The 15,704-nt window shown below is 40.6% G+C and overlaps 1 protein-coding gene and 1 long non-coding RNA gene across 3 annotated transcripts; both read right to left on the reverse strand.

Annotated features, from left to right (window-relative positions):
• Positions 1 to 2,184: 2,184 nt before the first annotated feature.
• LOC139943221 (uncharacterized) lies at positions 2,185 to 5,711 on the reverse strand. 2 transcript variants are annotated; one of them, XR_011786775.1, is made up of 5 exons: positions 5,406 to 5,695; positions 4,317 to 4,408; positions 3,629 to 3,844; positions 2,940 to 3,095; positions 2,185 to 2,817 (listed from the first exon to the last, which is right to left on the reverse strand). It is a non-coding gene; the product is annotated as an uncharacterized lncRNA (long non-coding RNA). The 2 variants fall into 2 exon arrangements; XR_011786774.1 differs by having other exon boundaries at positions 2,680 to 2,817; positions 3,629 to 4,408; positions 5,406 to 5,711.
• Positions 5,712 to 6,619: 908 nt separating this feature from the next.
• On the reverse strand, positions 6,620 to 7,924 carry LOC139943254 (putative deoxyribonuclease TATDN2). The gene has a single exon (XM_071940075.1). The coding sequence runs from the start codon at positions 7,920 to 7,922 to the stop codon at positions 6,990 to 6,992; it is 933 nt and encodes a 310-aa protein (XP_071796176.1). The 5' UTR covers positions 7,923 to 7,924; the 3' UTR covers positions 6,620 to 6,989.
• Between the last annotated feature and the right edge of the window lie 7,780 nt (positions 7,925 to 15,704).

The following is a 15,704-nucleotide window of genomic DNA, read 5'->3' on the forward strand; positions in this document are numbered from 1 at the left end:
GGATGACTTGTGCACAGTAGTCGTACAGTCTGCGTTGAGCGATGCGACAGTGTGTATACGGTTGGGTCGTGCGGTGTGAATACACACAGTAATGCTACTCTCACACTTGGGCGAATATTCTTGCGAATATGGATATTTGAAATTCGCGGTGAATTCGCCCAAAATTTGCGAATTGATAGTGACTATTTTCACGTTCGCCCTCGGTCACCCCTCGACCTGTCCGAACCAATATGTTACCTTACTTGGTAACGAGTAATGAGGAAATGTTGATGGTATAAAACATTGTGAGAAACGGCTCCCCCTGAAGTGCCATAGTTTTGGAGAAAGAAGTGATTTCCCACGAAATTGATTTCGAGGCCTTCATATTTAGAATTTGAGGTCTCGAAATCAACCATCTAAACGCACACAACTTCGTGTGACAAGGGTGTTTTTTTCTTTCATTGATATCTCGCAACTTCGATGACCGATTGAGCTCTAATTTATACAGATTTGTTAATTAATGCATATGTTGAGATACACCAACTGGTGAGGCTAGTCTTTGACAATTCCAATAGTGTCCACTGCCTTTAACAATGCTAGCCAATGATTGCAAATGCCTTACAAAAGCTTAGGAAAGTTGCCAACGCTTACGCACGCTTTACCAACGTTACTAATGGCTACCAATGCTTACGAAAATCTACGGCGAATGACTGTCTTCGCAACATTCGCTGAAATTAAAAAGCGCTTCCCAATGCTGTTTCACACTGTTGCAAATAATATTAGAGTGAATGTGCTTACGAATGAAAATATTTGATAATCGCTCATACTTCGCAACATTCGCCGTGTCTCCGTAAGCGTTCGTAACAAATTCGGAGCGGTTACCCGTCACGCCCCATCTCCTTACGAAGATCGGTCAATTTACAAACCGGTTTGTTTTCCTGGGGTCACGGAAAGGCACTATGTAACGAACTTTTACTATTGCAAAAGAAAGCCGTTAGAATTATTACAAAAGCCAATTATCTTTCCCATTCAGCTCCTATATTTGCCGAACTTAAAGTGCTCAAATTTAATGACCTGTATCGTCTGAACTTGGGTAAATGTTCAAAAACAAATACCGCCTGTTACATAATAGCTTTAATGAAATGTTTACTTTAGCTTCATCAATACATTCCTATGGTACTCGTAAAGCATTGAAGGGGGATCTGTATGTCAATCACAATAGAACTTCAATTCATAAAAATAGCGTTGTGCAACGAGGAGTAGAATATTGGAATAGTCTTCCCATACATTTTAAGCAACCTTCTACAATCAGTACATTTTCAAGAAAACTTAAACACTACTTGCTAGATACTTATCTGTAATGCCATCAAAATCTAATGTTGTTCTTTTTAATCGTTTGCTTTGTTTGGTCTCAGCTGTCAGCTTGTGTATACCTGTGTGTCTGTTTTGTCTCTCAAATAGAGAATACTTTGGTACACTAGTAGTAATCGGCGTCTTAATTCACGAAAGCGAGATGTCGGGTTTTTTTTCTTTTTTTCATACTGTTGCATTATTTTGTTCTCTGATTTTTATCATCATTGATTTTAGGCAAATTTATGTACAATTTAATCGGCAATCACTCTACCTCTATTTTCGAGAAAAAAAAACTACAAAAACTACTACTCAATTGCATAATCCTTATAACCTTATAATTCATGACTTTAATAGTACGAGTCCATTTAATGATGACTCGCCTTTGTGTTGTTTGTAGGCCTACACCTATCGTCTGACCATGTTGTCCCTCGTCTTTGTCTTTGTTTGTGTTCCTTGGTATCATGTTTGTCTGTCAATAGGTTAGGGCACAAAAGCATTTTGCTTAACCTTACACCTAAATGTTGTCTTTAAATTACTATTTGTTTATTTTTTTGAAGTACACTCATATCCAAAACAGAGTCAAGCCTACTCTCTAAATGGAGTCCAGCAACTATGTCTAAAATGACTCTATTATAAGGTTCGACTGACACTCATTAGAGTCAAGTGCCATTCCTTTGGAAGGGTCATAACGACTCTTGAAGAGTCATGGTAACTCTCTTCAGCGATTCCTTTTAGGGGTCAAATGACTCTGTTCACGAGTCATGGTGACTTGTCTAGTGGAGTCAATTGCATTTGCAAAAGAACCGGGGGGGTGGTAACGGGGTAACGGGGGGGGGGGACATGGACCACAGAATCATGATGCGAACATTTTGCAATACTAGTGACACATAATATTCTTATATAGTTTTGGATGGGGCAAATCATAAGTATGTGACATATGAACAACATTTTCTTTCGGCTAACTTATACATAGCTCTCAATGGTTTTATTATAACTGTTTGCATTAACTTCAAATGCGATGTTAGAACTAACATTGTACAAATTAAAAAGTAATGCTAAGGGGAAAATTAAATTGCACGAAACAAAAATTACTTTTAGCATAATGTGACATTGCTCTTTGTTAAAATGTGACATGGCTCTTACATATTGTTAAAATAAAATAAAAACACAAGTTTTTGTATTTGGATTATTTCATTTGAATTATTTCATTGGTTGCTTGGATAAAAATAAGTTAAATAAGCATAATGTGCCATTGCTCTTATCTTAAAATTTAAATACAGCACCAGTTTTTGTATTCGAATGATTTCATTGGAATTATTTTATTGGTGGCTCTGAAGCCCGGGCCATTTCCATACATTCAGTGGCTAACTCTGGAAGTTTCCCCCTTGCCGACTTCAAGCAGATCAGTCTGTCTGAATACTTCTTCACACCATTGGTGAAATCTCCCAAGCTTCTCTCTGATAGTCTCATAAATTCTCTGGTGATCTGTTTTGAAAATGAGAACGAGGTTGGACTTGTATTATTTCAAGCAGCACATATACCCTAAATCTGCAAATCAAATGCAAGACACACACACACACACCTTTGATACATCAATCAAAACTTACCTCTTGCTCATTGAATAAAATCGGATAGGTGTCCTTGATAGATGCCACCGACTTATTCTTAACAACTATTTCTTGACGTCTGTCAGCGAAGGTACTGTCCATTCTTGATGTTATTAGTTCCTGGTCACGTTTGTCTTTTTTCAGTTGGCTCTGTCTCTAAATAAGAATAAAGTAAAGACAACCATTACTTAATAATATTTTCATTGTTACAAAATACCACATCATCCATAAATTCTACTCATTATATTGGTCCAGAGTGTGTCACCAAATAAAAAGACAAAATGTAATTGTAAGTAGTAAAGTATAACTGGAACTTTACATAACAACTATGGACTGCAGGTGCATATACACTGAGGTGGAAGAACTGCCTAGAGATGAACAAAAGAAAGGGTAGAAACTAGAAAGTCAAGGTACAATGTAGGAAGCGAGAACAAGATTTTTAAGTATCCGAGTTGGTGGTAGGAAAAAGAAAACAGGCAAGTAAATGGGTTCATTGTGTCAGCAGTTTGGTGCAAAGTAAGAGGTATAAGGAGGAGTGAAGTTGTTGAAAAAAATATAAATATATATAGTTCCCACTGGTTCAAACAATCCAACAATAATATTGGGGAAAAAAATACCCAATGCAAAATACAGTTACACCGTTGCGAACAATACTATTAACAAAATGCCCTGCATAATATGTACTGTACCTGGAGTTGCTTGATGAATTGTTGTATTGTATCGTCACTGTCAGCTGCACTCCTTTCAGGTAGAAAATGAACTAGTCCCCATACATTTTTCACAGCACTCTTGCCACTTGGTGTAGCTGATGAGGCAGCAAGACGTTTAACAACTTGTGGTTGATCTCTGTCTCCACGCTTCCTGGAATTTTAAAATTTGTCCTTTATACGTTGATGCCACATGTACTAAATGATACAAAATGAAAAACAAACATGTTATTTTGGAGTTGTAACAGAAAAGATAAGTACCAACCATGTCATGACAGCTTTTTGGGTAATCAATCCTCTCTATTAAGGCACAGTGAAAAACAAGATGGAGATCTTAAGCTTAAATCTGCTATGATTGAAAAGCCTGTTAGATGTTTTTGTAAAGGGAAAACCAGCAGCATTGGACAGTAAACATAATTTATGGCTTTTCCTTAATACGCTGGCTTTGTTCTGCCAAACACATTCTAAATGCATGAGACCAATTTCCATCACGATTTATTCCATACACTATTTTGTTATAGATCTTGACATACATTTATGTCACAAATAAAAAAAATGCTGAAGGTCATGCTATTTTTCTATTTATCTAGAACCCACCAAATGTAATCTTTTTAATTACATAGACATGGGTAACCCAAGAGACTTCACAGCAAGCTTTTGCAATACTTACCACTGTATCTGTATATTTCAATCCCTCCGTCAAGTGTGGGTAATCTTGCAAAATTGAACGAGCGATGATGTTGTACTGTGTTGTCCAGGTAGCTATTTTTCAAGTAAACAATATGGAAACCAGTTTTCATACAAGATTGCTTGCTTACCAGGGCCCAATTTCATAAAGCGGCTAAGCGCACAAGTTCGCAAAGCACAGAAAAATGTTACTCAGCAGATGGAGGTTACCAGTCAAAATGCCATGTAACTGGTTCCCCGCAATTGTTTTACTTACTTTGAATAAATTTCAAGCAATATGTAATGCTTAAAAGCTCTAAGAAAATTGGGCAAAGGGCAATGACTTAATCATTCTTCACTTAGTAGAGGGTTAGAGCCAAAGTTCTGCAGTAAGCCGGGTATCGTGAAGTACACACCATACACAAGTGAACATTCCATACTAACCCATGAAATATACTTACATTTATACATAAGCACCTATTTTTGGCTTATAGTAAGCAGCACCGTAAAACTGAGCACAGATTTACATACAAGTTTCTTAAAATCTAGTCAAAAAAATCTCTCCCCTATATAAAATCAGACTACCATTTTGACACCCCCCCCCCCTTGCTACAATTTTTTTTTTTACAATGTGATCGCACACTTTTATACATCTTTGGACAATTTGTGACCCCACAACTGAATTTAAAGTTACGTTCTGTTGTGTGTACAAGGTCATAATGTTTCAACATACACTTGAATTGACGGGTAGTGTGTATGTACAATGGCTGCATTTAAAAACTGGTACTGTACGGGGCTGGGCCATTTTTTGAATGAAATGCTCAGCCTTGTCAGCCTAAATGTTAAATAAAAACATCCCCGTAATTAACTTATTAAATAATAAGCATAACGTCATGAACGTTAGCTGTGGCAATGACAATGCAAGACTGCATGAATGCCTTGTGTGTGTCCATCCGGAAGGCTAGCTCCCGATCGAATCCTACCGATCGTACCCAGGATATTTTGTTTGTCTCCCACCACTTCTACTCTAACATGTCTAAACGCTAGGCCTACTCAACACCACATAACAATTACATGTTTTTTCATAACTTACAAAAAGTGCAATTTGACTCCACCGACAATCAAGTAGTTTGAGTTACAGCAATGACATTGGCAATGACTTTCTTCTTATCATCGGAAATCCAAGATGTCAACCAACATAGCAACGAACGTACGTCTGGATACCGCTGCCAGCTCTCATTGCTAGATTAGGTATAGAGTTAGTGACCAGACCACTACGGCTACTGCGCGCGCGCGAAATTTCTGACAAAAGTTCACTAACTTTGCAAGCCCGCCAATACGACTCTGGGCCGGAGCCAAAATGACTCTGATTGTAGTCCAATTGACCCTTAATGAGAGTAAAATGTTGTTTACTCTGCGTACAGAGTAATTCGACTCCAATATGGATATGAGTGTATTGTGTACCTAATCATACCTCATACTATATGTCTTGTTTTAATTTTGACATAAATGTACGCTATTGTATTATTGTTTTGTATGACAACATTGAAATAAATGTACTGAATGATTAATTTCAGCGAATGTTGCGAAGACGGTCATTCGCCTTGACATTCGCCTCGAACAAGTGGCCAGAGCGAGAACCGCCCCGGTATTTATAGTGTAGTATAGCACTTGGCTATTGGTTGGGCCCTGAGTCTAGGCTGGATAAAAGTGTAGAGGACGAAACGTCTTACAGGGTTAGCAGCTGGCTCAAGACTGCCTCGTGGCTGGCCCACTCGCTCAGTCCAGCCACTGACACGCTTGGGTGACTTTATTGTATTCCAATCGTAATGTCTATACAACATAATAATGTACATCACTACACTCCTCCCCGGGCATATTTTTTTTTTTTTTTTGAGAGAGAGGGAGGGTGTCAAAAATTCAAAAAATAATATCACATTAAACGTACATTTTTAAGGAGAAAACAGAATGCAAATTCAAACACAAGTTCAGTGGAACACCTATTGCAAAAAACATGTCTAATCTTCTCGCCTCAAAAATTCCAAAAGTATATCACAATAAATGTACACTGTATAAGTAGAAACAGCATGACAATAAATAAAAAATTTGCGGAACACCTACTGAAAAACATGTCTACTTCTTCTTTAGTGTTCCTTCTTTTCTAACAATCTGGTTAGAAAGAGAAAAATTTGCGGAACACCTACTGAAAAACATGTCTACTTCTTCTTTAGTGTTCCTTCTTTCTAACAATCTGGTTAGAAAGAGAAAACAGAAAATCCAAATAAAATTTATTTTAAATTGGCTTGGGGTCATGACTTGACCTCGTTTTCATCTGACAAGATATACATTGTAGATCTAATGAAACAAAACAGTGCAACAAAATATAATGTCTAATGCAACATGTATACAGTTTATAACACATCACTTTACATAGACCGGTCGGTCTGCCCACCTTGAGGACAGAGCAAAATAACGGGGAAACGTTTATCTTTTTCGTTTCCGAACGTTAATTTAAAGTTTAAGCATTTAAGCTTCCAAAATGCGTTACGTCACATCAAAATTATGTTTTCTTTAAACACTGAGGTGAATCTTAACTATTCTTAACGCTTTTATCGTGAAAATGTAGTTTTAAAAGAAAGTCCAATATGTAGATTATGTTTCCCAAAACTAGGGGACTTTAGAAGAACGTCACCCCGTAGAGGAGCTCGGTATTTTGCCTGGTTTTATGCAACACTTCTGCAACAGTGATCCCCCTGATTTTTGCAACCTCCTCGGCGACGTGTTTTGCCATTGTAGGGATGCTGAACCTGGCCGGCGTAGGTGGAAAGTATGGTGCGTCCGTCTCCAGTAGCAGCCGGTCCAACGGGATGTTCAAGGCTACGTCCCTTGGGCCGGGGCTGCCTAAACCAACTGCATTTGTTAGGCCCACGCAGAGATTTGGAAACGAATCGAACCACACTTTAGCCCCTTCCCAGTCGTTCATGTAGCAGTGGAGATGGATTCTCCACATTCTGGGAAGGGTCTGCCTCACAATTTTGAAGCAGTCCGGTTCAGCATCTCTACAATGCAATACTACTGGTAGGTTGGAGTTGACTGCCAATACTAGTAGCTTCTTGAAGACAGCTTGCTGCTTCTCCTTGTACCGGTAGTAACTGCCCGAGTAGTCAAGGCCAATCTCACCAAGAGCGCAGACATTTGAAGTGTCCAGCACATGCCGGATCAAAAGCTCTGCGTCCTTGGTGAAATTGTGAGCGTTCTTCGGATGGTATCCGACTGCAGCATGCACCCCGGTACTCTCAATCAACGCTTTCTGACTTTCCCATTTGCTCAGACTGGCCTCATCGCAAAATACTGTGATGCATCCTTTGAAGCCTGGTTCGACGAAGCGGCGTTGCTCCAAGAACCCATCGAGTGAGCCAGTGTAGCCGGAAACGCGGAAGAGCCTATCCAGATGGCAGTGTGAATCCACAAACTCTGAAGAGTAACTAAGGGGTGATGAAATATGGGGCGGGGTCCAGGAGAGGAGGCGCTGTAGCGTCCGCCAATGGAAAAGTGACGAGACGCGTGTGGGGTCTTCCAAGTTCCGCTGATGTATCTTTGGTAGGCCCATGTAGCTGTCGTAGCTGTCCCAAACGGTCAGTTCTTCTACTGGGAAGGATGACTGTTGGTCGCCCAACCTATAGTGGGAGACTAACTGCATCAGGTCTTTGGTGTGGTTTAGCCTCAACTTCCTGGATAGGTTCTTCAATCCATCGCGCTAACATGCCTGATATAAGTTTGAAGCGCATCAGCCATGCAAGGCTTCCGTGATCTGTTCTAACGTAAAACTTTTTACCGAGCAGATAATGACGAAACTGTCTGGTAAAGCGAACAATAGCTAGCAATTCCTTGCGCGTTGTGCAGTATTTTCGCTGCGCGGGGGAAAGCACATAACTGCCATAGCCAATCACACGTTCTGTCCCATCCTGTACCTGGAGCAGTTCTGCTCCAATAGCTATGTCTGACGCATCTGTGTCTAGAATGAATGGTTCATCACAATTACTACGAGGGAACGCTAACACTGGACTAGTGGTGAGTATATTAATAAGCTTATGAAAAACTTCCATATGTCCTTCATGCCACACCCATCTCGAGTTTTTCTTAGTTAAGTCATAGAGTGGACTGACAACTTGTGCACAGTTCTTGATGTGTGCACGATGGTAATTAACAAACCCTAAGAACCTCTCAACATCGTACAGGCCAATTTCGCAGGGTCTCTATGCTGTTGGGGTTTGGGGAAACGCCCTCACTGCTAATTTGTTTGCCAAGAAATATCACCTTTCGTTTGAAAAGCTGACACTTTTTTGCTTTCAACTTTAGGTCATGTGAACGAAACCGCTCAAAAACAGTCATGAGATTTTTCATAGAGTCTTCAAAACTCTTGCCGAGAATGATAATATCATCTTTATCACCTCTTCCCATTCCAAACCTCTCAATATCAGGGACATGGCACGTTGAAAAGTAGCAGGGGCATTGCATAAGCCAAAGGGCATTCTACGATATTCAAATAATCCGTATTTAGTGATAAATGCAGTTTTATTCATGTCATCTTCGGACAACTCGATCTGGTAGTAGCCACTACTCATGTCTAAAGTACTAAAAAATACCGTGCCCTCGAGGACGTCCAGACATTCTTCGATATTTGGAAGCGGGAATGCGTCTTTACTTGTCAAATTATTGAGTGTTCTATAGTCTATGCAATACCGGACTTTACCGTCTTTCTTTCGGACCAATACCGGGGGCGACGCCCATGCCGATGAGGAGGGCTGTATAACATGCGATTCGAGCAAAGTATCCAAGTGTGCCTTTTCCTCCTTCTCAAAACCTAGTGGGGTTCGGCGCATCTTTTGGCGAACAGGTTTTGCATCCCCAGTATCGATTTGGTGCTTAATGGCGGAAAATCTTCCTAGGTCACTATCGTCTGTTGAAAACACGTCAGCATATTTTGTTAGAATACACGCTAATTCCTTAGATTGATCACTAGACAGATGTTCACACGACTTTTTCCATAACGCGGTTATGTGGGGTGGGGTCTTTGTTATCTGACGCAAGGTTTTGGAATGGGTACTTACGGGCGCGCAGGGTGAAGTTTGTGTGTTGTTATTTTCTTGCGCTAGTTCCATTTGGAGGTTTCCCAGCAAACACCGGTCTGCCTCCCCATGCAAGTTAATATTGTCGCTCGTTGGAGATATACATTCTTGTGATTGTTCCATGTGGAGGTTTCCCAGCAAACACCGGTCTGCCTCCACATGCAAGTTATTGTCACTTAATGGATATATACATTCCGGGTCCACTTCCTCGCCTCTACCAACCACATGCCCTCTCATTAAGCGAATGTACGAACTACTTTCATTGCGGAGGCACAGGATTCCCTGCTTTGTAGTTGGGTCGTTCTGATGAACTAGACTATGCGGAATTAGAATACCTTTATGGTTAATTTCCGGGCCATGAATTATATATGTCTTATTTGATGAATGAGAAAATTCGACTTTAGCGTTCACTAGGCTGTGAGGGGGAACGATGGTTTTTCTTTGAATTGTCACCCTTTGAACTGAGTATTTCTCATTTTTGTTTTTTCTCATGTGTGCCTGGACGCTACAACCATCCAGATTCAATGTGTCGTTATTTAGGTCAATAACGCCGGAATATGTTTTGAGAAAGTCTAATCCCAATATAACGGTGTCTTCAATAGGGGCATTGACAAAATTCCATTTGAAGCTGCGATTACCTAAATACAGGCTTACCCGCTTCATTTTATGTGCAAGCATGGTGCTGGTTTTGTCGGCACCCTTTAAAATTAATGGCTCTTCGACAAGGGCTGCATGTCCAATTTTATTGGTAATTTCATTGTTCAATATCGACACTTGTGCTGCGGTGTCCACCACAGCGTAAGTGCAGACCCCTTCGACTTGAATTGGAACGACGAGAGTTATACCGGGATTAGTTGAAAATTTAACTTCCTGAAGTGCAGCTACGGGAACATTTGTTTTGCAGGGGGTTTGTTCTAATTTTGAGTTATGATGGCCCAGAGTTATTTTAACCTGGACTGGTTGTAGGCCGGTGCAACCAGTCTGCATTAGTTTAAAGACGCGTTGTTGAATCTTCGTGACGGTGAAGGTGAGCGCGGTCTAGCATTATGAGGGCAATCTCGGGAAAAGTGACCAATCGCATTGCACGTAAAGCACCGTGATTGTCTCCCGGGTGAGGGGGGAGGCGATTGGGCGCGGCGTGGGGAGAAACTACGTGTGTTTGTGGCAGGGTTGCCTGATTTGTCTGGTAAGCGGGTAATAGGGCTGCTGTATTCAGGCTGTGGTTTTTGTGGACCTGATTGTGGTCGGGGACCCTTTAAGCAAGTTACTAATTCGCGAACGTTTTTGTTTAGATCTGACCAATCAAGATGAACATCCAATTGATCCGGCCCAGTTTGTTTTACTTGAATTTGTTTAACCGCAGGTGGTTCTGTCGGGCCGAAAGAGACATGCCTTACTCTTGACCTTCCCTGACGGGCTAGCAGTTTATGGTTATGGGTCGCAGTTTGAGTATATTGGACCGCCTGATTGAGTGTTTGGGGGTCCCTAAAGAGAGCCATTTCGGCAGCGTCGGCGTCTAAACATCCTCGCAAAAATGCTTCCCTAGCTAATGTTTCGAATACATCTGTTTGCGCTGTGGGGAATGCCCGCGTTGTTAACTGACGCACCCGCTGCCCAAATTCTTCAAGGGATTCCTCATCTCTTTGTCTTATGGACGACAGTTCGGAACGGCTTATTATAGGGTCTTTTGTTTTCCCAAACATTGTTAGAAGGTGTTCCCTACTTTGGTCGTAGTTCCCCTTAATGTCCGCTTTCAACCAAGCGAAAGCATCAAGCGCCTTGCCTGTCAGTGCCCCGACTAACTGCAAGAGTTTTATATCGTCATCCCAATTACAACAACCAGCTATAATTTCAAATTTGGTCAGGAATGCATGGAAATCACTGGACCCATCGTAGTATGAAATTTTAGGCAAGGATGACAGAGGGTGGGTTGAGTTTGATTGTTTTGGTAATGTTGGCGAGGTCGCGTGTTGGGGCGGGCTAACGGAATGCTTGTCTTTTTGTTCTACATAGGCCTTGTCTGCGCTCGCCTTTTGAGGGGGAGCTTGTTTTTGTGTAGGTAATTGTGGCTTAATGTCTACTCCTAGGCCAATGACCGCAGGTTTTTGTTCCATTGTGTCACCGAATGGAATTTGGGCACCCAGAGATTCGGCATTGTAAGGGGCGAATGCACTTGCTCCTTTGTCACTTTGAATTGACCCCATAATGTGTGTTGGCAAAGGTGGCGCTTTATCATCGATTACTTTCAACGTTGCATCAATCAATTTATCCCCCGTTTTCTCTACAGGTTTCCCTGTAGTACTTATGGCTGGATTTGGGAGTTTAGAAAACAGATCTTCAATTGTCTTCTGGAACGCAGCATTATTGTCGTACATTTTTTCAACAATTGAGGCGATTCCCCCTATGCTTGAATGAACGGAATGCGTAACTTGTGATGTGTTAGCCTCCACCACCTTTGTCAATACACCAATATGCTGGGATAGGGCATCCAATGAAGTAATTATTTTATCTAGTTTGTCTGTTTCTACCGGTTCATTTTGAGGTATGGGGGTGTCCATTGTTATTAAGTTCTTGTCCAGCAACTCATTTAATTTTGTTTGCAACTGGGGGGTTTCATGAAAATCGTCTAATTTGACCACGCCCTTGATGTCCCTGACTGCTACAATTGCCTGGGCAAATTTTACACCGATCCCAGGAAGGGCGGTGAGTTCTTTCACCGGGGCAGTATTTATGTTTACTGGCATATCTACGATACAAATTAAACACTGAAAGCTGTTTTAGTATCGCTACAATTGTGATAGTCACTGATTTGAATCTTTCTACCAACGCCCCTGTTGAAGTGACGCTCAACAGTTTGACCGGATTGGTAGAAAGCTGAATTATTTGGCGTAACACTAAAAATAAGTGTAAGTTCGGAAAATCTGCTCAAGTACCTCGCTATGCGACAAAAACAGCTTTCAAATATTCAATTATATTAGTTGTGATAATAATTAAAGTATAGCGTGGCTGAGCTGAAAGTCAGTTACACTATGACAAATAAATAAATATTTGCGGTAGTCACTCGCTTCCACTGTTAATGCCTTCTGCTGGGAGTGACGCTCAGCAGTTTGACCAGGATAACAGTAGTTAGATTTTGTATTTAGCCAAAATGAACGTTGCCGTTCCGCCTTTTTTTGTCGTAAAACGCACCACGCAAGGCAATACAAGCAACAGGCAAAAAATAGGACAAATTCATACACAATTAAGCTTAATATCGGCACAATATTATATTTAAGTCTAGGGGGCAACTGAATTACTTGCTCTACTTGTAAGCTGGTTTTAATTTTGGCATCGACAAGTTCAGCAGAACCGAGGATGTCGATATATAGATTTTGGCAACGACAAATTCAGCAGAACCGAGAATGTGCACATAAAGTAAAGCTGGGTCCTAAAGCTGTCCCCACTGTTAATCAACAAATTTTTTGTGGAAAATGCCACCAATATATTAATTGAAAAGAGCAAATTTAATAAATACATTAAACAAATTTCGACAAATTCCGAAAACTCGTCAAAATTAGCTTGAATAATGATACAAGCTGATTTTTATTTTAATTTTAATGTCAACTGTAAAAGGTGACGGTTCGGCTCTTTTCAATTAAACCTAAAAATACCTCAATTTAGTAGAATACTTTAATCTGGAAATTTATCCTCGTCGCCAATGTAGTATAACACTTGGCTATTGGTTGGGCCCTGAACCTAGGCTGGATAAAAGTGTAGAGGACGAAACGTCTTACAGGGTTAGCAGCTGGCTCAAGACTGCCTCGTGGCTGGCCCGCTCGCACAGTCCAGCCACTGACACGCTTGGGTGACTTTATTGTATTCCAATCGTAATGTCTACAACATAATAATGTACATCACTACATATTCGATATTTGTTTTTGTATCATTCTTTTTTTACCAAGAAATGTATGTGTAGTATTATTTTAAAGTATTATACTGTTAATTAACGAAAACAAACTATCCCTCCATTTAGGTGCTGTTGTTGTGGACGTTGTGAGTAAAAAATAAATAAAATAATAAGAAAAATAAACACAAAAAGAGTTGAAATAAGAGGCTTTGTTTTGGGTTTTTTTTATTCTTGTTTTTGTGTTTATATCAATGTTTACAAGAAACGTTTTTAACGAACGCACCCTCTACTATGGGTGCGTTCGATTAGCTTCCCTGGGTCGACCACGCGGTACTCACTCGGGTGAGCCCCTGACAAGACCTAGTCGAACGATCACACTCGCCCTCTCGTGGTAACGTCAAGCACATCGGGTCACCCCCTAGTGACCAACTCCACAAGCAGGGCACTGGGGACTGACCCGGGTGAGTCCCTGCAATGACGTCAAAGCTATTCGAACGCACCGGGGGCAGACCGGGGTCGACCCAGGGAAGCTAAACGAACGCACCCACGGTATCTGTTTTTTGATTGGTCCGAGGTTGGAAAGCTCATGTCACTGCACGTTTTTCCAATGACATCATTGTATCCATTGAAATCACTGATTCTGAAAAAAAAATGTGTTTATCCTTGCGGGTAAAGACAGTCCCCCAGTCTAGCTACACAGCAGCTAACGTTTAGATCAGCTGGGGTCAATGTGTTAGATCTGGTGTAACTGAGGGTGCATAAACACACTGTGCTGGCTTCCTTACGCGTTGACTTTCCTTATTAACGAACCAAACAACAGAACACCCGAAATTAATCTCTTCTTTATCCCAGTCTCTTCTGTATCCCAGTTTGGTTCCTAATTGTAATTAACCCAAAGCGGCATTGTTAAAACTATACCGCTCTGGGTTCTAAATCTCAGTACAGGCCAAATGGAATTGCGTTGAGAAAATAAACAAATCATAAAGATTCGGAATACTGACGGATTCTAAAATGGTCGGATAAAAACTTACTCCGGCCACGGAGGTAGAATTGATGCTCAGGCTGAATCCCATGGTGTGTGGTTAGTCCTCCGAGTCAGTTTCAGTAAGCCCCGCCCTCCCCTCCTCCTGAAATCGATCTTAAAATCGGTACTTAGTCCATTTCCTACATTGCAGAGGTTATTTTGTTGACACTATTCTTTGTATCGGATATAATTAGCCGATGAAAACTTGACATATAGGCCTAATAAAAACTGTGCAGAAGCCCCTGCTTGGTGCTCCAGTGGTAAGACATATGCTTAAGCAATCTAAAGGTCTCGAGTTCGAATCCTACCTGAGTAATTTTCCTGTTTTCCACAGCCCTTTTGAAAGCACTCGGTATACAATGCTTAAAACACATTAGTGTGATGGTCAATAACCAAATTATAATTCTTATACCCGATGCAAAATTATGATTTATTAAATACCAACACGTACGCGATTTTGTTGTGCATCAACAACATTGAGCAACATGATTGATTGCCTTATATTTGTGTCTGTTTGTGCCTTTGACAATACAGAACTTCACTTGCTAGTTTTGTCTGGCTTCAAGCAATTGTGGCGCCCAGTTGCAACCCGTAAATAACAAGCCTCGCCTGGGGCAGCCTTTTCACAAATTCACTAAATAGAGTACAACAAATCTGAATATGACCTCACCTACATTCAGCAATTTAATCTCGTCTGAAAGTTTGTCTTTTGTTGAGCAAAATACGGGAGCTACAAAGAAGTGTAAGAAAAATTAAACCAATAAATTGTTTTATTAAAAAAACATAGCCTACCTTTTCCAGGACATTTTTGTTTGCTTAGTCAATAAAGCGGTTGGTTGTCTTTAAATTGTTATTGACGTTATTTAAATTGTTTTTTTGCTACAACAAAAGAGGTGAATAGTACGGAAGCGTATTGCTGCCACATGAAAAAAACATTCTCTCTAACCGTGTACGTATCGTGTACGTACACGATAAGCGCAAACTTATCATGTGTGTACGTACACTATTAGTTATAGTGTACGCACACGATATATCCAAACTTGTTTGCACTTACACGATAAATTTGGACGCGGTAAGTTTGGATTTATCGTGTACGTACACAATAACTTAACGTGTACGTACGTACGTACACGATAAGTCTACATAAGAGAGAGAAAAACATTATTTATATGGCAGCAATACGTTTCTGTAGAATAGTTTGAATAACAATCATGAATAGCTTCTTTGTGCCTAGATTTTTATTCTCTAAATATTGTACACAGAATCTGCACAATATTATGACCTCACCTACATTTAGCCCTTTATTGTCGTCTGAAATTCGTCTTTTGTTGAGCCAAAAAAACGGGCCTAAAA

Source organism: Asterias amurensis, chromosome 10 (assembly GCF_032118995.1).
Source record: "Asterias amurensis chromosome 10, ASM3211899v1".
Lineage (NCBI taxonomy): Eukaryota > Metazoa > Echinodermata > Asteroidea > Forcipulatida > Asteriidae > Asterias > Asterias amurensis.

Excerpts from the sequence above, each read along its gene's own strand:
- LOC139943254 (XM_071940075.1), bottom strand. The coding sequence starts at position 7,922 with ATGGGCCTACCAAAGATACATCAGCGGAACTTGGAAGACCCCACACGC.